A 22,274-nucleotide genomic window follows, 5' to 3' on the forward strand; every position below is an offset into this window, starting at 1 on the left:
CTTACACAGCCAACATCTGTTTCCTAAAGGTTCCAGCCCCTGGGGAGCAGCATCAGCCTCAGAGATGTTGTCTACTCGCTGCTGAACGCTCACCCCTAAAGTCGAAGTATGCTGACAACTTATTCAGCCTGCCACGGGACAGCAGTTAGGAAACACCCCTGGCAGCACAAGGTTTCAGCTCCTGTCTCAGTGCACTGTGTGACAGGGTAGTGCCATCAGGAGATTCCAACTGAGACACGGAAAAGCTTGAGGGATCCACCTGCGACCCAACGCTTATGAATAAAATGCTGTCTATGGGAGTACTTTCCAGATAACACGAAATCGAAAATGCATTTATGATCACAGGCGTGTATGAGACGCTGGAATGAGCCCAACCTCTTCCTATGCCACTGGAACGAGAAGCTTAAGCAGTAAAACACGCAGTCAAAGCTCACGACGACACCAATAAACTTTAGTGGATTAACATCAGCTAAGGGAGGGCAGAAGAAGAATGGACCAGGCGACAACTCAACTACCACAGCTATTGAGACCCAAAACAGCTTGGGGAGGTCAATACAGTAAGCTGCAGGACAATGCCATCAAATCTACCTCCAGATTGTGCTTTTGTCTAGTGAAAATAGCTGTGATTAGTGAATGTCTTGGGAAGGCTTCAGTGTGTGCTCCGGAAATTTGTTTACAGTCTTTGAGAAGGCCTGGAGCTATCGGATACCCCCAATAACAGCATGCCACTCTCTTAGGATGCCAACAGAAACCCTTCTCTCTTAACTCACAACCAGATTTCTCAATGTATCACTTGTATCATGTGCAGGAACCTGGGATGTAAACATTTCTCTGATGGGAAATGTTAACATTCAGTCCTTCACCTTGCAGCAATATCTAGGCTCGTAACATGGGCAGATTTGTCTTTTAAGAATAAAAGAGTAGGTTTGAAGGTCATTGCATGTTTAAATAAATCCAGACTGTATTAAAAGCACCATTAAATACAATAGAATTCCTCGTTAAAAAAATAACAAAAAGAGTAACTTCCCAAGAGAACACAGTAGCCTTGACAACCTACAGACAGATGGGAGACATTAGGTATACCAGCATAGCAGGAAGGGACCTCCTTGGGCCCAAATCCTCTTCACCTCACGGGATGGCATGGGCTATAGTTCAGTAGGACAATACAGATGGTGAAAAAGCATTTGGGAGATGAGCCCCCTGTCACTGGTGATCTCTGCATTTCCCTCCTAATACATATATTGACAGGCGTTAGCTCGAAGACTTTATTCCAAGTTCAAGTCTCTTGATCCCAGAGATATAGACTATGTTCCTTTCCAGGAAGCGCTGCGCTGGGCCGAAATTCAGAGCTTATAACGAAACGGATGAGAGCTTGACATTGTTAATACTGTAGTTTAGAAACTTTAGGGTTACAAACGTTTCCCTTTTTAGAAAACTAATGTTGGGGGGGGGATGGGACAGCAGAGTGCTACAGGTACTGATGGAAGCGGGAGGAAGCTGTGCGTTTTGGGACCTGCAGCGGTACCACTGGTAGCCCTTCGATGTCTTTACTGGAATGGGAAATGGTGGTGGATGACGGAGAGGGCACTGCCATAGCACTGCCTAGTGATGAAGAGGATGGCCGTGTTTTGGTGGATTCCAGGCTGCTGAGGCCTGAGTCCTTCCAGTCACTGTGTAGGTCCCTGTGGGATCCTCCAGAGTCATGCAGCTCACTGCCCTGTAATCTCTCAGTACTTTTAGTGCAGGATTCTGACAGGACGGCCTCCCCTGAACCTTCTACCTTGGGATCTCCCAGGCAGGTGGAAGACAGGCGATCTCCCTGTCCCGATGAATCCCTACTTGGCCCTTTCTCTTTCCATTCGTTAAAATTGAAGTCCGTTACAGGGCTCTGGACAACTACGGTATGCCTCCTCCAAGCGCTCTTCTTCCTCCTGGTCTCTGGGGAGCTAGGTTTTCTCATCCCCACCCCAAACATGTCATCGGCAGAGGTTTTCAGACGCTGCTTGCGCTGCTCAGTCATAGAGGCCCTGGGCATCCTCTCAGGCTGGTGTGGAAGAGATTCCTGGCTGCTGAAGGGCGGGATGGCTTGAATCTCCTCCAAGACGAGGAGCTGGGCTGTCTGAGATTCCTCTTTCGGGGGTACACCTTCATGTCGCACCCTGGAGAGTTTTTTCCTGGCTAAAGTATCACACTTGATTAGCCGATGGGAATTAAATGAAGGTCTACTGTGCAGTTTTTGCTCTGAGCCCCTGTGTGGCTCCAGGCACTCTCTGCTGTCCAAGACACTGAGCCCAGGATTGGGTTGATCATTCTGAGCAGTTGGCGAAGTCCTCTGTGGCCGGAAGCGGAGTGTAAACCCACTTTCAGTGTCTGTCTCCAAATGGCTGAACTCACTCCTCTCGTCGTCTGCCTCATCGCCACGACTCTCGGCCACTGACTGAACCTCCGAGCAGACGCTGTGGTCAATAGTAGACAGGGTGGAGTAACCAGACACAATAGAACGGGCATCTGCGGGAATCCTGTCATCCTGCAGTGCCTCTGGGGCCTGCCATTGCTTGATGCCCTGTTCTGAATGCCCACTGATACCATTTGTAGTTTTGGTGGCATCCTCTTGCCCCTCAATAAGCTTTGTCTGTATAAAGTCCCCTGGCACTCCTCCATGTTGCTCCCCATCCATCATTTCAGGTTTGTCCACATCAATTTCTGAATTGTCTGGACCAACTGGATAAGGAGTGTCTTTACATCCACCTTCCTCTGTTGGGGGCTCTTCCACCTTGGTCTCTTTACTACCAAAGCCCTCCATGCTGGTGTTTGTACATCTCAGGGCTGCTCCTCTCTCCTGTGCCTCCGTACCCCGTTCTCTGTCTCCTTCCTGGCACTCTTCATTTCGGGCCAGATTGGCACTTTTCGCTGGTTCGTGTTCGGAGTCGTCATCAGTGCTGCTCCCAAAGCGTTTTGCCTCTCTCCTCTTCTTCCTTTTGCGGTTCACTGCTGAAATGAAGGAGATGGATAACATCTCTCTACTGTAGATATCCTTCTTGGATCCCCATGAGCCCTGTAATGGAAAAGAAAATGACATCTGTAAAATGGAGACATGCAAGACAATATCACTCACCACCATTCCAATAACTTTCCATCCAACACACCAAATCAACACCAATCACGAGTTATCCCACGAAAGTACTAACCACCACCATTTCGAGACAAGACCGTTTACCACTCCAAGTCAGTACTACTAACTAATACTTCCAACACCATTCTCCATCTTTCCAAGACACCATCATCAACCTACCTCTCCAAAATAACGCCATCCACCATTCCAAAATAATAGATCTACCAACTGGTAAATAATTCCACTGGTTCTAGATAACATGCTTTATCACTCCAACACAAACTTGTTCACCACTCATACCACCACTTTAGGACTATACCTTCCACTTCAAAACTTTATCACAGCCAGCTCCAGCTACCACTCCAAAACAACACACACAACCTCTCCAAATCAACACCATCAACCTCTGAAAGACAAGACCATCCACCATTCCCATTTAGTATATCCACCAGTCAAACAATATGTCTGGTACTCTAAGATACCACCATCTATCACTCCAAGACAATACTATCTATCACAATGTCAAGAGTAGATCCGTCAATCCAAAACAGCGAAGTCACTACCTCAAGACAAACTATTCGCTTCTTTGAAATACCACCACCCACCATTGCTAGGCAACATCCTACAACAGTCAGAGGCAACAGCATTCACCTCCACTCTAAGGAAATACCACTCACAAGAGTATCATCCCTAACACTAACCACTACTATCACCTGCCACTTCTCTTTGCTTAACCATCCCAGCACTGCTCTAATGCTATACAACCCAGTCACAACAATGCCATCACATGACCACAGCAAGAGAATACCTACATTCATTCCTACTCCAACAAAATTTCATAACACCAAATATCCACTGCCACTTTTAAATATTCACACTGAAAATCAAGTACATGGGAGGCATGGGAGCATTGGGCTTTCTTGTTTGCATACCATAAAGACACAAAAACGAGCAATAAGCATTCTACTAGGCAATACAGTGAAACTGCAAGTAAACAATGTTGTTCAAGGCATACAACATATAATAATTGATTCACAAGCATTATATGTGTTCATAAGATTTCCTCTCATAACAAATGAAATAACATGGCATTTTTGTTGCCAGGTGTCATAGCCACACTTGCCAATGTTACCTATTTTGATGGCACTGTCCTTTTTTTTTTACCTGTACCTTTATGGGGTTTAAACTATTTTCCTGTTAACAATTTAACCTCTCAATTTAAACCAGTGTGTTATTGGCAATTTCAGTATAGACTATTGTATTCACTCAGTGTAGTGCTAAGCATAGGTGGCAAGTACACTGTGACCACCACAGCTAATTTCCAAATTCCACATGAACTGAAAAGATCATCAAAAGCATATACACCAGGGTTCATGTGATAGGTGGAGCAGGGACCGCAGGAAACATATGCGCGCATCTCCCACTCTCATTAACTCCCAAAGTAGTTCTTACCTTTGATTTAGCAGAGTCACTATTCGTGGAATCTGTAAGCACAAGAAAGGAAAAGCCCAGATTAGGGAGTGGGGTTAGATCGTTAGTGTAACAACTGTAGGAGGAGGGGGGAAGTTGGGTTGAAGCCACAAGCACACTGAAAAAACTCTTAAACCAACAATGGCTCTTCTGCAACACCAGTTAGAGCATCACGTCAAATCAACCAACTGCAGGGTGTGCTACTAGAAAGATGACTTCACTTCTTGCAGTCACACGAATCAAGGTCAAGTGTGTTGCCTCAGCCAGCACACAGCCCCATATACTTGCCACCCATAGACGTGGCTTATGTTTGGGATTTGGAGAGAAATGGGTTAGTGATGAGACAGAGATAACCTTTACAAATAATGTTTTCTCTTCCATCTCTGGTCCAGTCTCTCTTTCCACAAAAAGAAATACTAGCTGATTTCCACAACAAAAAAAAACAAAAAAAAAGCTAAAATTCAAGTTCATCAAAACAATCTATTAAGCTGCTACAAACATCACAGTGGTACAGGGGCCTCTGATATACGATCTAATAAGACCATAAGAAGGAACTGTAAATAGGCAATGGTAGAAGCCAAGCTACTAATAACAAAAGTGGGGTAAATGTCAGCTGAACAGTTACCAGTGTAGGAGAGGTTCCACGATATTATATCCAGTGGCAAACACATTAATGGAAGTGTGAACTACAACATGGAATGAAGAAGACAAGAAGACTATAACAAATCTAATAATTAATATGTTGAGCTCCATTACAGAAGAAAGGGTGCCAATCACAAACAGATTAGTAAAAGAGAAGCCAACAAAATGAAGTGAAAATACCCAATCATGAACATGTTCATGAATGGTGGAACTTAAATTAGAGCCCCCAACATGGAATGAAAACACCCAATCTTGAAATAGACCTGGAAGCAAAGCTATGAATAAATGGTATGTAAACAGCCAATGCCATCCCTCTGAACAAGGCCCCACAGACACATGCACACATTTGTAGATGAAAACATCTTAAAAGAATGGCAGACACGCATTCACAAACAGATTAATGAAACAGGAGCTACCAATACTGGAGGAGGGACAACCAACCAAAAACATGCTAGAGAGTGGAGTGGGAGGCAATCTGATAGACTGTGAGAGCCTGGAGCGGTCTCTCGCATTTTAGCACTCAGCTGGAAGGCACCAGAAGACTCCAGATGAAATAACTAAAACATCCGCCTTCTGGATGCTGTTAGTGTTTTCAGTGAACACACTGTGGGAACAGAAGAAAGGGTGGGGCTTCACATAGTACAATTCAAAGCCTCCCCTTTCCTGTGGGTGACGGCTATGGGTCTCCTGCTTAACACTGGAGATCTCTTCTATGGTACTCTGACTGACCATTCATCGGGTGGTGTGCTAGAGGAGACTCAAGATCATCATCATAATTACAAGCGTATATATGGCACGTAAACCTAATTAGGACAAGGTTTATCAATGTTCTCTCAGAGTTCCTCTATAGATTTGACCATTAGTGTCATCAGTTTGTCCAAAACAAAAGAACAGTGCTCGGCTGTAGAATGAATGCTGGCAGACAGCTCACAACAAACTTCCACCAGAAACCAATTATCTTTCACTTGTCCTAGCCCCCTTGTGCTGGAGAGCTTTAGAGTGCAAGTCTCTCAAGGGTATCGGCAGCTTTAATGTGATCTTCACACAAAGCAGCTATTAGATATAATGGCTTTAAGAGTTAAGGTAAAGATGTGAAGTTTCACTCTTGACTGAACAGGTAGCCAGAGCAGTGTTTTGAGCACTGCAGTCAGGATCTCATGTCTAGGGTTACTGGTAACTACAAGGGCCCAAGTGCCCCTCACCATCTGAGGGTTTTGCAGTGCCCATAAGGAGATAACTGTAGTAAGGTAGCTTTCTAACCATCATACCAGTATAGCTCTCAGACAGAAAAAGACAGAATATGCAAAACAACTTGTTAGAATTATTGAATGTAGCTGCAATGGGCTTAACTTGAACATAGTGGAGCAAAGAACAGTTCCCAGAATGAAGGTTAAGAAGGTTCTTAACTGTTGGATTGGGTATGCTAATTCTCAAATTCTCCCTACTGCCTTAGTGTTTTGACCTCTCCACCACCGGGTGCAAGACTTATTGCAGTGATCCCACTTGCCTAAAGCCCCCCATCCACCTTAAAAACTGCCTCCTTGAGGTAAACACAGATGATCAGACATTGGACAATGGATATGGCAGAAAGCTTTAAGACAAGGACAGAATGGAACGATTGTTATTTCTCAAACTTCAGCAAGTAAGTTAGCTCTGAAGAAGCAATGGGTACAGCAGGAAGAGTCCATGGGAATGGCCATGCCCACAGTGGTAGAGGCTGGGTGAGAGGAATGGGAGGAGCAACGCAGCACACAGAGACTCCGCCAAACACTATGAGATGGACTAGGAGCTGGTGGTGGTAAGAGAGATGCAAGGATGAGGAAGCCCTGTCCCTGGCACCAAGGAAGTGCCTTCAAAACACCCACACCTCAAGGCAGTGACAGGCAAGAGCCCTGCTGCCCTCTCCCCTGCTGCAGCTCTCTTATCATCACCTGATGGAGGTATTAGTGCATGAGCGAACCACACCGTACCGGCTTTATATCTCCACAAGGTCTGCTGAAGGAAAGCAAGGAAAAGAAAGATGGCACAAGAAAAGTTAGGAAAATAAAGCATGAAAACAAGTCCTTCTCCAAATGTTTATATTGCAGCTAGAAATAAAAGAGCTCTTTGTAGCTATCTTTTCTTTGTGCCTCCTTGTTCTGGAAGGCAGGTTGGTACATGCGGATCTCAGTTTCAGGATTCCTGGCATTTGCTCCTGGGAGTGTTACATTTGTTCTTAGGACTGCTGGTGTTATGGCTATGCTAGTCAGTGTGGAGCTGTGTCACTGTCTGTGGAATTGTGTCATGCACACTGAGCTGAGCCTGTATGTAACCACATGTGTGTGGCTGTTTGAGTGAATGTGGAGTTGTGCTAGTGCATATGGAGCCATATCAGGTTGTCTGGTTTTGTAACAGTGGTTGTAGAGTATTGTCAATGGGGTTGTATGTCAGAAAATCGAATGCAAAAATATCAACAAGTGAAAAAATGGTGGCAAAACTATTGACATGTTGATATTTAAGCTTTCATGTATAAGCAGTGATACCATCAGCAGGCTTGGAGCTGTCAGTACGCAGGCATATGTGTGACAGTACGCATGGACCTGTGTGGTGTGTGCCATGGACAAGTAGCAGATTGGGTGGATCTGTACTTGAGAACGAGAACATATGCCGGTGTGGAATTATGACTGTGCAGAGACCTATGGCAGTGCACATGGAGTTATGGCAGAATACCTGCTAGTACAACTGCGCATGGAACTTTCACAATCCCTTACACATCGGCTGGGTGCACCTCTGCGTTGGATGCAATAAGTAATGATTTTAACCTATCTTCTCTGAGAGCCAGGAATGGAAACTGTGCATTCTACAAATCCCCATGTGTAAAAGAAAAACAAAAAAACACACATGGAACAGTGTCAGTGCTTTTGGATGTGTGACAGTACAGCGTGGATGTGTGACAGTATGTGTGAACCTACGTTAGTGAGAATGGCAGTGTAATCCATAACAGCTCTGAGCTAGAATTCAAGGAACTGTAAGAGTGTGTGGCTGTGTGGCAGTGTGCCTAGTACTGAGGGAGATTAAGGAGCTGTGTCAGTGTAGCTGCCGTGAGAGAGTGTGGCTCTGGGATAGTGCATGTGGCATGTGGCTCTGACTTTTAGGGTACAGTCATGCAATGGACATTCATGATTACTGTGCACAAGTCATGCAGAATTACAGCAATGGCACCCATGTCTCTAACCGCATGATATGACTAACAGTATATAACCATGTTTCTTCTATTAGCGCACCAGATCATGCACAAGCTGTTCTTTTTTTTGGTATTTTGTCTGTTTTGTGGGTTACATTTGTAAATTCTAGGATCTTCACGTTAATTCTCAACATAGAGGCCTAGAGACAAAACCATCCAACAAACCTGTAGAACCATGCACAGCAGAGTGCATCAACAATTCCTTTATTTCTCTTTAGGCAGATAGCTATCAATGTATTAAGTAGTTGCTCTAGGTTTCTTGATAGATGCTACCATCACATTTCTGCTAAAGAAGCCATCTACAGGCCTGGCAACCTTGACTAGTGGATACTCTAACTGCAGATTTCTCACCCTGTGATTATTTCCCAGGTGTCAGGTTGGAGCCAGAAACTTTTAGAGCTGCTACCACTGTGTTAGGCACACAAGAGTACCTGTTCTAGCAGCTATGTTGGTGTTGGTACACATGTTCACAGCACACAACTGCCTTGACAGTCAGATCTGTCAAGAGGGGCACTTTGCCCGTTCAATCCTGTAGAACTTTTTGGTATGAGCCAGTTCACACACTCCACCACACTGGGTGGTACTGCTACAGTAGCTATTCATAAGGTGTGGAATCTGTGGGTAGAAGTATCCATCAGAAGAACACGTTACTTACCTCCTGTAATGATCTGTATGGTGAATACGTTAACCACAAATTCCTCACTGATCCTCACACTTCTCCATACCGTAAACTGGACTCTTTTTCCATCTCAGAAGGTCCCAATTTAAAGATCATTACAATGAGTATGTCAATAGGCTCTGTGTCTGAGTGCGCAGACCACCTAAGAGAGCAACTGAGGTCAGAACACATGAGTGGCGCTTATATTTGACTTCCTTTGTCACTTCCAGAGTGGAGGACATCAGCTTTGAGCTGTACAACGCTACCTACTGGTGAACAGGAGTACTGCTCTAAATGTTTCAAAATCCAGTCTGATGCCTGGGGAATATTCACACGGTGAGAAATCTACAGTTAGAAATAGCCATCAGAATTCAACCCAATCAACCCAGCATGATTATGGAAAGGAAAAATACAAGACAGATAGAAGTATACACAAACTCCAATATGGGTTCAAGCCAGCAAGGTCCACCAGATCTGTAATGGCTAACACCAAAAAGATCTGCTGTCATTCTTGCACAAAAACAAGAATACAGACTCACCTATCTTCAATCTCTCTGCAATCTATGATGCTGATTGATTAGACTTAAGGAACTTCGTTGATTGTGACCTTACCTTAGAAAGTGTCCCTTGACGTACCCTAGTCCTTTCATATCTGATGTTTAATATCTACATGAGTCCACAGGTGTATCTTTTACAGTAGTACCAGGCACACCTCCAAATGTACGCTGACAGCTCAAATTCCTCTAAGCTAGAAGACAGGCCAATTAACCAGGTCACCATCTCCACCTGCCACAACCATGTGTTTGGATGTAAGAGCTTCATTTGTCTGGTGGAGCCAAGACATAACTCCTGGCTTTGGGAGGACAATGTTTTATTGGCCCGCTAATCTAGAAGCACCCTCCTCCAGTGAAATGAAAGCTAAGAACCTGGGATTAATTTTGGATTCTGAAACCTCATTCATTCCACAATTCAATGTGATGGTTAAGAGCACCGCCCTATAGTTCTCTCTCCTCTCCTCTGGAAAATCCACAAACTCCTTCCAACTGACCACAGGGTAGAGCTACGGAGAGGACCTGTGATGGCCAATTTAAACTACTGTAACATATTTTTTAGTGGCTACAAAAAACCCAACAACAGGCTTCAGAACCATGCACACAGAATGTGTCTGAACCTGCCTCAACATGACCATATAACGTTATCTTGTTCCAAGTAGATGCAACAATAAAGTTTGCTGTTTTTGCACCAAGCACAAGGCTTACTAGGGTAGATGTCCAGGGTACCTGTAGGGACAAGCTGCTCACTATGTGCATGACAGAAATCTGTGATCAGCAATAGTTACAAATACATAGAGGCAGTGGGATTGCTAAATACAAGCCCTACACAGAGCCAAACTACTAGGCTTTCAAGAAAGGCTTGAAAATTGAACTGCTTCTTAATGCATTTAACTAAATCCCACAGGTCCAAGTTACTGATTACAGAATAATGGACAAATACTCTCCCCTCAACTACTGAACTCTAACTCCACAATTCTGTACCTTATGTAGTGCTCTGAAGTTGGTTGAGCTGACTGTGGTGGAGTTTCTCATCGTAAGACTGAGGAGGTCATGTTAACAGTTAGATAACAACACACATTATGTGCATCCAGTATGTAGGCAAATGTAGCAAAGGTTGTCAAATGTTTTTCATATCACAACATGTGTCTTATCAGTAGACTTTGTTTTTAGGTCCAACTCCTTAGCACCTGTATGAATGCTTGAATGAAATTCCTCTATCTAATGAAAGCTATATTTTGCATGTTTGTGGTGGGAGGAGTATATTTTATGTACCTGTGAGTGCCAGGGCCGGTGTGAATCTTTTTTGTGCTTGTAGAGGTGTCTGGGTGCACTGGTGTATGTGTAAATTAGTCACATGTGTGTATATGTGCAGTAATGCAATTTTGTGTTTGCATGTGTTACAAAGTGTGGACTTGAATGTGTACACTTGTGCCAGCTTGATTGGCTACCTTCTTGAGTATTGGCTAATTGTGCACCAACACTGTGTGCGTATACATACCTGAATGTGTACTTGAGTGTACATTTACATGTAGTGTTATTGATTGCATGCCTATTTGCTTGTATGTTTTCTTGCGTGGGTAGCTGTCTATGAAGTGGATACTTACCTTATGCCTGTGCGCTGATGCTAGCATGTGTGCCCACATATGAATGTGCACATATCTGTGAATCATGCATGGCTGTGTGGTGCAGTAATTAGCATATGCGGAATTGCAGATACACACTACAGTGCCTCTAGTCGAACAGTTTCCCACAGCAGCCGTCTTACCTGAAACATCCCCAGGCGCTGCTGTCCGACCAATGTTGGGGAGCAGATGTTCGATATTTGGCACAGATTGGGTGTCTTTCTCATCCACTGGCGTCTGCAATTTATAAAATGGAGTGAGACTAGGTGGGTAAAATGGATAAAGAAAGGTGTGTGCCTTAAGAATGTACTATATACAGTAGCATGATGAGGTGTAAGACCACAAGAGCATATGTCACTCAGTGGAGAAAGGAGGTTTTAGACTGCTATAGAGTACTGAACACTGCGAGAGACACAGCATTCGCCTGCTGGAGCATACCTTACAAAATGTATAGACAAAAGTTTAATACTACAAAGACATACTGAACACAGCAAAGAGAAAGCTTGAGGCGTTACCGCACAGAGAAGAGACAAGAGGTGTGAGATTATGAGAACGTACTTTAGAAGGGTGAGATGGAGTTTGAAGTTGCACCACGCACATTTTATGGGAATACCATCCAGACACCCTTCATACAAAGGCACACTCCCTCTGTATTAACTCATTAGACATACCTTTAGCCTCTCAAACAAATCAAAACTGAGTGCACAGTATTAACCAAACCAAAACAGAAATGCACTGCATGGGCATTTAGGTTCAGCCTCCAACTCTACAAATAACAGAGATGGCTTGTGCACCGAATGGGCATTTACTGGTAATGCAGCAGTGATGTGTGCACTGACTCACCTTCTCCACTTTATCCATGTCTTCACTGAAGAACCAGTCCGCCTGCAGAAAGGACAGGCTATGTTAATGGCAGCAGAATTTCATCATATAAATGCTTACACTGTTAATGGAATGACACTACTGAAATAGACAAAACAAAGTTAAAACCCAAGGCTAGACCAGCAGTGGAATATAGAAGGGTAAAAGGCTATGCAGGAATGGGGATAGGAGAGGGTAAAGTGCTACACCAGCAGCTAAATGTGATAGGGTTAAGGCTAGGAAAGCAGTGTAATGAGCGCAGCGATACGGCTAGACCACAAGTGGAGTAAGAGCAAGGAACTGGATAAGTCAGCAATGGACTGAGCAGGGAGACTGCTAGACCACAGGTGGAATGAGAGCAGTCACAATACCAGCTAGCGAGCAGGTAAACTCCTAGGCCAGCTGCGGTAATGTCAAGTTCAACAAGGGAATGAGAGTACAGATAAGGCTTAAGGTCTGATTGCCAGTTGGCAATCAGACCCCTCCGTAAACCCTTTTTGCACAGGTGTCGGAACTACGAGCTGAGTGTTATTAAATGCATCTAATAATTATCGGATGTATTAAATACTTCAATCTGCCGGAATTGAATAGGTAAAAAGCATACCGTATTTACCATTTCTTGCGGATTGTGTTGTGTTAAACACCAAAACATGCAAGTTATACCCCAGAAACTTGTAATGAGTGTTACTTATTGCATCTGATAAATAACATACCCCATGGTATTGTTACTTATTAGCTGCAATTAACAGCACCTATACTCGTAATCAAACCCTGTACTTGCAGAGGAATAAGAGGGGCCCAAACGCTATACAAGCAGCAGCAGAATGAGAGCAGGAACATAGCTAGACCACAAGTGAAATGAGTGCAGGAATATAGCAGGATGGCAAGTGGAATGGGGCAGAAATATAACCAGACCACAAATGGAGTGGGGGCAGTGATATAGGCAGACCACAAGTGATATAAGTGCAAGGCTATGGCCAGACCACAAGTGGAATGAGGGCAGGGATATAGCTAGATCACAAGTGGAATGAGGGCAACGATATAGCCAGACCACAAATGAAATGAGGGCAGAGATATAACTGGATCACAAGTGGAAAGAGGGCACAGATATAACTGGACCACAAGTGGAACAAGGGAAGGGATACAGCTAGGTCACAAATAGAATGAGGGCAAGGATATTGCCAGACCACAAAAAGAATGAGGGCGGAGAGCTATGTAGACCACAAGTGGAATGAGGCCAGCGATAGGGTTAGACCAGGAGTAGAATGAGGACAGGGAAGCTGCTAAAATGGCAGTAGAATTAGAACAGGGGTACGGATAAACCTCAAGTGGAATGAGGGCTGCGACACTATCGTAGAATCAATGGAATGACAGCAAAGAAACCTCAAATAGTAAGAATGAAAAGAGAGCAGGTAAACTCCCAGGCCAGCAGTGGAATAACTGCAGGTACAATGCTAGTTCGGCAAAGGGATGGGGACATGGAAAAAGACGGACCCACATATGAAGGATGTATTGTACTCTGCAGCATGCACAACATTCCAGGGGATATTCTGCACTTCCCAATGGGAGCCATGTCTTCATTTATTGAAATGATCGTAGACAACACTATTTATTAAGGAGTTTTGTGAAGTGTTATGTCAGTCAGATGCAAAGATTGGACATTCCTCAATACCTCTCATGACTTAATTGGACTCCATATGTTTTTTTGAACCAGAGGATAACAAATTTTCATTTGGAGTCTAGGGCTGGAGCTGTTGCAGAGTTTCTGACCCTCTACCACCAAGGATTTCCCACCATATTTTAGTCTGTTAAAGGTATCAAATAAGCCGTGGAGAATCTTAAGTTCTTTGCTTGATAGCACAGAGGGACCAGTTTTTTTTAACATAACCATGGCTTTTGCCACCATATGCTTTGTGCATAATGCTGAGTGATTTAAAGTTGATGCTGAATTCAACTGGGAACATTTGGCGAGCTAACAGGGCTTGCGCAACATGGTCTCATTTTCGTAAGTGTAGGTACATTCATGCTAGATGATTCTGTACTCCTGGCAGTCCGATGAGTTTTTTGAAACGTCAGTGTATGTTAAAGTAGTCCAGTTAGGCCATGACCATACTGTGTATCGGCTGCATACAGTAGTCAATTTGGGGGAGTGGGAGGATTTTGCAGAGGAGGGAAGAGTTGTAAATGAGATTGATTGACCACTGCATTGATTTTTGGAGTGAGGTTTACGTCCGAGTGGAAAATGATGACCAGGTTTCTGACATGGAAGAAGGAGCGCCTAGGCTGAAGTGCTTATGATTAGAATTTTTGTGGTTGCTCTGTTCAGACGGAGGTAACTTTCTTCCATCCAAATGTAAAGATGGTGTAGGTCTTTCTGTATGGAAGTGGACTTCTCTCTGCTGCTCTTGAACTAACTTGTATCACTGCCATCCGTACATGTGTAATTTTACTTTAACCAATGGACGTATGCAGATGTTAAAGAAAAGCTGGGATAAGGAAGACTCCTGTGAGACTCTGAATGGTACATTGAGGGAGGATGAGACACCGTGTATCAGTAGTGCATAGATTCAGAAACAGACGTTTGCTTGGAATCTGGCAATATGATGGAGGGTAGTATTCTGCACTCTCTGAAAACAACAATTCCAATATCTTCTTGAAAATGATTAAACAAAGAGATGTAGCATTATATTGCACAAGAGTGTTGGTACGGAATTTATAGCAAGCCTTATAACCTCTTATAAATAAAGGTAGGCAAGGGTGTAGAATACAGACTCACATGCTGGATAAGGGTCTCCATGATTTTGTAGCGGTCAGGCATGTGGGTCACCATGTCCGTCATACTGTCTTCCGAGGTCCTAACCAACGTGGGGCCGAACACCAATGCAAGGTTACGAGGCTCCATCTGTAAAATACGTGCAGAGTGAGATGAGCACCTTGAGAAAGGAGGCTCTCAAACACATGACCCCATAATAAAGCAAAGACCATATTAAGAAATGAGCTCAAGGCTGGAGGCCTCCGACATATAGTGCAATACAAGATAACAGACACAGAAGTAACTGCAGAGTTTGAGCTCACAAAAGAAGAAGTTAGGCAAACATCCCCGGAAAAACCGGTACTGCAAAATAATAACCCACAAAATAAGTTGAGACTCCATTAAATATGACCCTCACAATACATATGTGTAAGACTGGCTGCTCAAAACGCAGCCCGTATCAGGAGCAGACAGCCAGCCATACAGCAAAGAAACATATTAACCAACAGAAGATGCAAATCACAGACTGGTAAATGTACCGAGCAGGAAGTATTCGAAAATATGAGCACACAAAAGGAACAACAGAGCAAACTAAATATCCAAACCATGATGCTCCTTTACTTATAAGCTCACAAACAAAGACTACACAGAAATTCTAGAGCAGCAGCACCCTGAAACATAAGGCCCCTGAAATCTCGACTTCAGAGTGCCAGAAAATCTTGTTAGCACAGCTACCTGCAAGGATGTATTCAGCATCCATCTTAAATTATGATCAGTGAGCAAAAGGCAGACTGATAAACACCACGTAAATGCAAGGCACTGAGACAGAAGAGGTACAAGTTTCCATGACACACAAAGAACAGCAGCAGAGGCAGCAACAGTACAATGTCTTCTTACACAGAAAGCTAAAGCATACGAGGCAGCAATGCAAGCTTCTACGAGCTCAGAACGGTACATCACAGGAAACAGCAGTGCAAGCTTCCCTTACAGATCAGGGACAGTAGAGGCAGCAGCACAGTACACTTTTATCAGAAACATACAGTACAGCACAGGCGGCAGCTATGAAAGCCTCCATAGCAAGCAAGAGCTACATCACGGGCAGCACAAGCAAAAGCAGCCTGTGCTTTTATCACAAAGTACAGCACAGCAACCAACAGCTCCAGCCATTTTTACATACAAACGAGGATCAGCAAGGTAACAGCACTGTCAACCCACCCTACTCGCAAGCGCACATACAGACGCAATTAGCATTGACAGGGCAAGAATCACTAACCAGAGATCAAATACAGCACCTGCAGCACCCGTGCAAACAAAATAGGTACACGAGATGTGTTTCTCCCCCTCTGTTCCTAGTGAGACTATACCAATTGCATAGGGCATCACAGATGTCAACTCTACAATAGAATGTCTTATTTACACATTATGCATAAAACATTCCAGAAGCTTTTATGTACCTTGTTCTTCTCAGAGTGATCTGCAACAGTCCTCAGGTGTTGGACCAAGAAGCGCAGGGTGCAGAAGTAATGTACAGGCAGGTCACGGATCTGAGGGACAGAAGAGAATACTTAGGGTTTCAATAAGAAGACATCCCGGATAGAGCCAGGTACGAACTAAATGTCTGTCTTAACACATCCATCCGTCTAATCACATGGATCCTCACTAATCTGCTCTCCATACTTCTTTCTCCCCCTTCTGCAGTGAGATTACGTGGTCCCACATTGGCAATCTGTGCCATTCCTTTTCTGTAGAGTAGGTTTGGATAATTAGTGGACTTAGAAATGAAGGCATTTGTTCTGCTCTCCCCACCTTACTATTTGGAGGAGGAATACGGGAAAAGCAGAGGCATAATGGGCATGTTCCCCCGAGGATAATAGCCAAGAAGTTGTGGATGGGAATGCCCTCAACAGCTAGGAGGGTCCTTGCCTCTGCATTTCAGTGCCTCTTCAGCAACCAAATAGACCATAGCCACTTTGCTTTGGCACATGACTGAAAGCTAGTGCTTCCTAACTAGAGAGATTATGGGACCACCTCTTCCGCTCTCTTCTACCGCCAGCAGTGAACAGTGATTCTTCCATACACCCACCCCTTGAAATAATGAAAAGACAAGAATGTTAAGTTGATAGTTGAGTTTACATGGCAATCCGATGGAGCCAAGCATGAGGCAACAAGATTAAGCTGATGATAGCAATTCAGAGTATTGGGCGTTGTACCTTCATTTTACAAGAACTGGACACTCAGGTGAATGCAAAGGAGCTCCAGTCTTGCCAATTATAAAGCAGCCCAACGACTGTCCCATGCAGGAGAGGGCAGTGATCTCTGACCCCAGATCTTTGACCAAGAAGCAGATGTTCCAGAACAGAGCATTTTTTGATCCATAAATACGAATTGCAGGACATATGTAATTATCTGAATGCAACTGCTGTCAGGTGGGTGGGCATGGATGTGACTGACCATCCACAAAGAATTAGACACTGGAAGTGAGAGATGAGTGAAAAGTACAAATGTAAGACCTTCTAGAAATTAATGGTTGCCCGGGGGGAATTAATGCACACAGGTAGCAGAAGTGAATAATAAGGAAATGTTACTTACCTGTAATCCTAGTTCTCTTCCAGGGGAATCCTCATCAAAGTCATAAGCACTTCACACCCATGTGGGGGGACCCCAGAGCATATATCAAATATATAAACATATAATGAAATATATATACATACGTAAAAACCATTATATTTATAAACATCTGTGCAGCCTGTAGTAAAGGCTAAAAATGCCACTTACATTAGCTTTTCCTTTAATAAACCTCTTACCAGACTCAAACATTTCTGTAAAAACAGAAGAGAGACAGTACAGAGTGCAAAACCACAGCTTTTATTAAAGCAAAAACTGAAGAGAAATCCACAGGCGTTATTAGGCAGCAGGCTGCATATAAAAGAATAGCAGAGAAAAACTGTGACCGTATCGCGTGTTGGAATAGAGTGATCTTGTCTTCCCAGTTGCCCGTCAGTTGGACCCATTGGTCCTACAGACACTCCAGTAGAGGCTGCATGTAGAGGCGAGCATTGGGAGTGAGAAAGATGCAAGAGGCCATTGAGCGGAGAAGAAATGAGCTGTTCTTGCTGTTGGATGAGGCACCCTCCTGAGAGTCTGACATTTCTGAAGGGCTCCTCTGAAGGACACACCTTTGTGTGAATGGTGTTGATGGAGGCACCTACGTAATGTAATGTCTGGACTGGTGTTGATGTGGACGTGTTGAAGTTGATGTGAAAACCCAACGATGAAGGAGCTGGCAAGTCCAACTGAAATGCAGTTGGGCTTCGAGAGAAGTGGACTTCTTCATGAGCCAGTTGTCCAGTCGTCTAGATAGGGGTAGACGTAGACATGGTGTTTTTTAAGATGGGCTGCCACCATAGCCATGCACTTAGAGAAAGTTCTGGGTACTGACTTCAGGCACATGGTAATACTGCATACTGATAATGGTCATGTCCCACAAAAAATCTGAGAAACGTCCGATGCTTCCTGGCGATGGGAAAGTGGAAGTATGCATCGTGAAGGTCGATGGAACACACCCAATCTCCCTGATGAAGTTGGGGATATATTTGATGTAAAGCCAACATCCTGAACTTTTCCTTTCAAACCCACTCGTTGGCGACTCTCAGATCGGGGATGGGTCTGACCTCCTGCTTGTCTTTCTTTGGTACAAGGAACTACCTGGAGTAAATGCCCTTCCCACATTGACTGTTGGGGATGGGCTCCACCGCCTTCTTTTGTAGTAAGATGTTGACTTCTGTCCTGAGTAGGCCGAGATGGGAAGTGGACAGCTTTTATGGAATGGACAGTGGTGGGTAAACCTGGGACAATATCCATTCTGCACAATGTTCAATACCCAGGCATTTGTTGTTATTTTTTGCCACTCCTTCAGGAAATGTGTTATGCTTCCCCCTAGCAGAGTGGATAACGGAAGAGGTGGAAGGGAGGACTTAAGGTTTTGACGCTGAGGTTTGTTGTCCAACTTGGGTGGTCTGTTGAGCGAAAGGTCCTCTAGTCTGCTTGCGCTGTTGTTGGTAAGATCTCTGATGTTGCTGTGGTTGAGATCTGGGTGACATCCAACTCTGAGAGTAAAATCTCCACTGGTAGGGTCAGAATGATTTTCGTTGCTTTCTAGATCTCTCTAGACCCACAGCCTTTAATGTGTCCAATTCAGTCCTCATTCTAGCCATCTCATCATCAGCATGGCTGCCGAATAGAGTGGAACCAAGTTTTGAATGCAGTGCTGCGCTTTTTGCGTTGAAGATGTTAGACGGAGCCAAGAGTGTCTTTGCAAAGTGACTCAGTGACAATAGCTATGTGCGGAAAGGATAGCGGAATCTGCAGCTGCGCTTATATTCTGGTTCAACACCATTGCCCTCTCGTTTATTATTTTAAGAAAATCTTCTCTTCTGTCCTTCGGTAAGTGTTTAGCAAATTGATGGCTTGAATCACAAAGTGCTCGGTCATATCTTCCCAAGAGGGCTGTAGCACTTGCTGCATTCATGGACATAGCTGCTGTACTGCATACTTTGCGGCCTGCCAAATCCAATTGTTTACTCTCGTTATCTGGAGGAGAAGACGATGATGATGGAGAGGTGGAGTGGACTTTTGTAACAGCCAAAGTAACAACTGAATCACGTGGTGGATCTGCACGAAGGAATAAACGATCCTGTTCCGGAGGCTGTGACGTCTTTTGAAGCTCGGGATGGAGCAGGCTTGACCATGGCTGGAGAGAAGAACAAATCCATAGCCAGTTCGAGGAGAACTGGTACTTATGGGAATAATGGTCTTGTTGCAGTACAGTGATGTAGAATCTGAAATATCACCGATGTGGATTGTGAAGGTACTGACATCAGCATATTGACTTGAGCAGCCCAACAGGCTAGTTCCACTTGAAAGGTATTAATGTCGCCAATCGGAGAGACCTGAGGTGGTGGAGAGTCTGACAAGGTTGGTGAATAGTCTCAGATGGAAGACATTGAATAATCAGAATACCATTGTGGGAATGTGACCTCGATCTATGGTGAGATCCATGACGGTGGGGATGTGACGTAATAGAGGAACGCCTTGGTGTGTGAGGACAAGAATGATAGCGTGATCGGGAACGCGTTGATGTCCTAGGTTCTGGTGTTCTCGTAGAAGCTAGCGAAGGTGGTAGAGGAGGAGGCACTATTAGTGGAGAAAGCACCGGTGGAGGTGGTAGACGAGTGGGAAGAGTTGCAGGTTGTGGAGGAGGTGAAGATGGTGGAATGGAGAAGGTAATACCATAAGAGAAGGGGAAGGCTCAGTTGAAGATAAAATTCTTCTCCTCTTTCCTTTATCACTCTATGATGTTGAAAAACTCCTCGACATCGACCTCTCAAGTTGACATTTGGTTCTCGATGTCAGTCGTCCACGCCTTGTCGACGGTAAGCCAACAGATCTCAGTGACGAGGTACTCCTCGACATCATGCGCTGGCGACAGGACAGTGTGAAATCCCTCGATGTCGATTGATGTTGTGCTGATGGCGAACATCGCCGTTTTTCTGATGTCGACCCAGCCCTTGACGGCGAACAGGTCGGTGCAATGGCTTGCCTCAATGTCAATGTCCTTGATATCGACCAGGACCTTCATTGTTTCTGGCCAGAAACATGTTTCTCTGTTTCTCTACTTCCACTGGAAGATGAAGGTGGAAGACTGACCTTCACCTCGCTGTGAGGTCCCACTGGCAGGCTGTTTTATGATATGTTTTAATCTCTTCTCTAGCTTGTAGACAAATCTTCTCTATGTCATGCAGTGTGCGCCTGGAAAGATTTTTGCAGATGTCACAGGGATGTGGAAGAGGAGAAGGGAGGCAGATAATACAGACCTCATGGGGGTCTGTTTTGGCCTTTTTCTGCCACATCGAGGGCACTTACCGAAAAGAGAAGGCATTTAATTAGGCAAAATGCCACAGTTTTCAGTCAAATAATTACAGGAGTCAAATGAAGATGTTGTCTAATTTCTGACAAAGAAGTGTTTTTTGAAAAACCCTGTCAAAGGTGGAGCTCATTGCTTCAGGGTCCTGTCAGCTGGAGCCGGAAAAAAGAACTGAAGCAACTGCCACCAGCTGAGCATGATGGGATTCTGGTGGTCTCTGGGTTCTTAAAGACACAGCTTCTGATTTAGCTATATAATGGCAGCCTAGGAGGTTACTCTGTCCTGCTCTCCCTCATCTCTATCATTAAAAGGGGTTTGTGATGGAGATTTATTCTGTTTGCAAAACATCTTAAATTTATACATGTTTAATGTATTGAACCTTTTTTGATTTCATGATGAAGAATTGGGCTAGTGTAGCCTAGTTACACAGACTGCATTATCTGTCTCTTTCTTAAGTGTCTTTACAGGCCTTCCTGAAGAAAGGTGAAAATCTCCACTTAAGAAGATATATTAAATAACTGCTCCGGGGTCCCCGCACATGGGCGGGACTATTTAGTGCTTATGACTGTACATGGAAATCCCCTACAAGAGAATCTGGATTCCATGAATGTTAGACGTCTGTAAGTAAACGACCAGCCAGGAAGAATCTGGTGTAACTGGAGTTACCACTCAGAGGATTGAGTTTTTAAATGTTATCATAAATAAATGATCACCAAGACTTTATGGATGAAAGTGGTACTGGAACTGAATGAGCATCCAGAAGGAAAGAATCTCTGAAGGCTACTGGAGGGCAAACCACTCAGGCCCTCATTATGAGCAGAGCAGAATCCACCAGATCACAAATTTCCAGGTGTTTTTTAAATCCAAATTGCTTTACCCTTTGGCTTTAACAGCAAACAAGCATCATTCCCCCAATCCTGCCCCACCTCGTTGTAGGGAAAGAGGGGAGGGGATCTGCACTGCTCCTCCCTGCCAGGACACTTCTTCCCTCTTCTAGCTTCCTGAACCACCTCCTTCCATCCATCAACACAACACACAGAATTGGCAATTTCATTCATATTTAAGCCTGATAAAAGTGGGTTTGCACAGTTATTTCCCTTTTCATGGGGTTTAACTCATACTTGGATGGTTCTGCTGGGGTCTTACTAAATGGTACTGGCAAATATGGCCATACACTGGAGTGGAGTTTGCAGCCCGCCAATACCCTGCAACTCATAAGGAAGAACTTAGAGGTTTAAGTGTTAAGAGATTAGTTTTAAGTGAAGTATCACCTGAAAGAAAGACCGGAAGCTACAGGAAGCAAATGTTATGCTGGACAGGTAGGCTTAAGTAACTAACTTGCCCTATATATAGGGCAGAAATAACCATGTTTCATTATTGTCTGCAAGTGGACCAACAACAATAAATGCATGGCTTTTATTCTTCCAAGGCAAACCAGCGTGGTTTGATTCACTGGG

At 44.2% G+C, this 22,274-nt stretch overlaps 1 protein-coding gene across 4 annotated transcripts in view; it reads right to left on the reverse strand.

Annotated features, from left to right (window-relative positions):
• Positions 1-936: 936 nt before the first annotated feature.
• The window catches only part of ARHGAP23 (Rho GTPase activating protein 23), a 448,503-nt gene continuing 427,165 nt past the window's right edge, over positions 937-22,274 (reverse strand). For all 4 annotated transcript variants that reach the window (XM_069237494.1, XM_069237493.1, XM_069237492.1 and 1 more), the window contains exons 19-24: positions 16,349-16,438; positions 14,919-15,044; positions 12,125-12,166; positions 11,425-11,518; positions 4,565-4,596; positions 937-3,055 (exon numbers count right to left, since the gene is read on the reverse strand). In XM_069237494.1, the coding sequence (XP_069093595.1) occupies positions 1,469-3,055; positions 4,565-4,596; positions 11,425-11,518; positions 12,125-12,166; positions 14,919-15,044; positions 16,349-16,438 (1,971 nt within the window). In that variant the 3' untranslated portion in view covers positions 937-1,468. The remainder of the gene's footprint in view (positions 3,056-4,564; positions 4,597-11,424; positions 11,519-12,124; positions 12,167-14,918; positions 15,045-16,348; positions 16,439-22,274) is intronic.

This window comes from Pleurodeles waltl, chromosome 6 (genome assembly GCF_031143425.1).
Source record: "Pleurodeles waltl isolate 20211129_DDA chromosome 6, aPleWal1.hap1.20221129, whole genome shotgun sequence".
NCBI lineage: Eukaryota > Metazoa > Chordata > Amphibia > Caudata > Salamandridae > Pleurodeles > Pleurodeles waltl.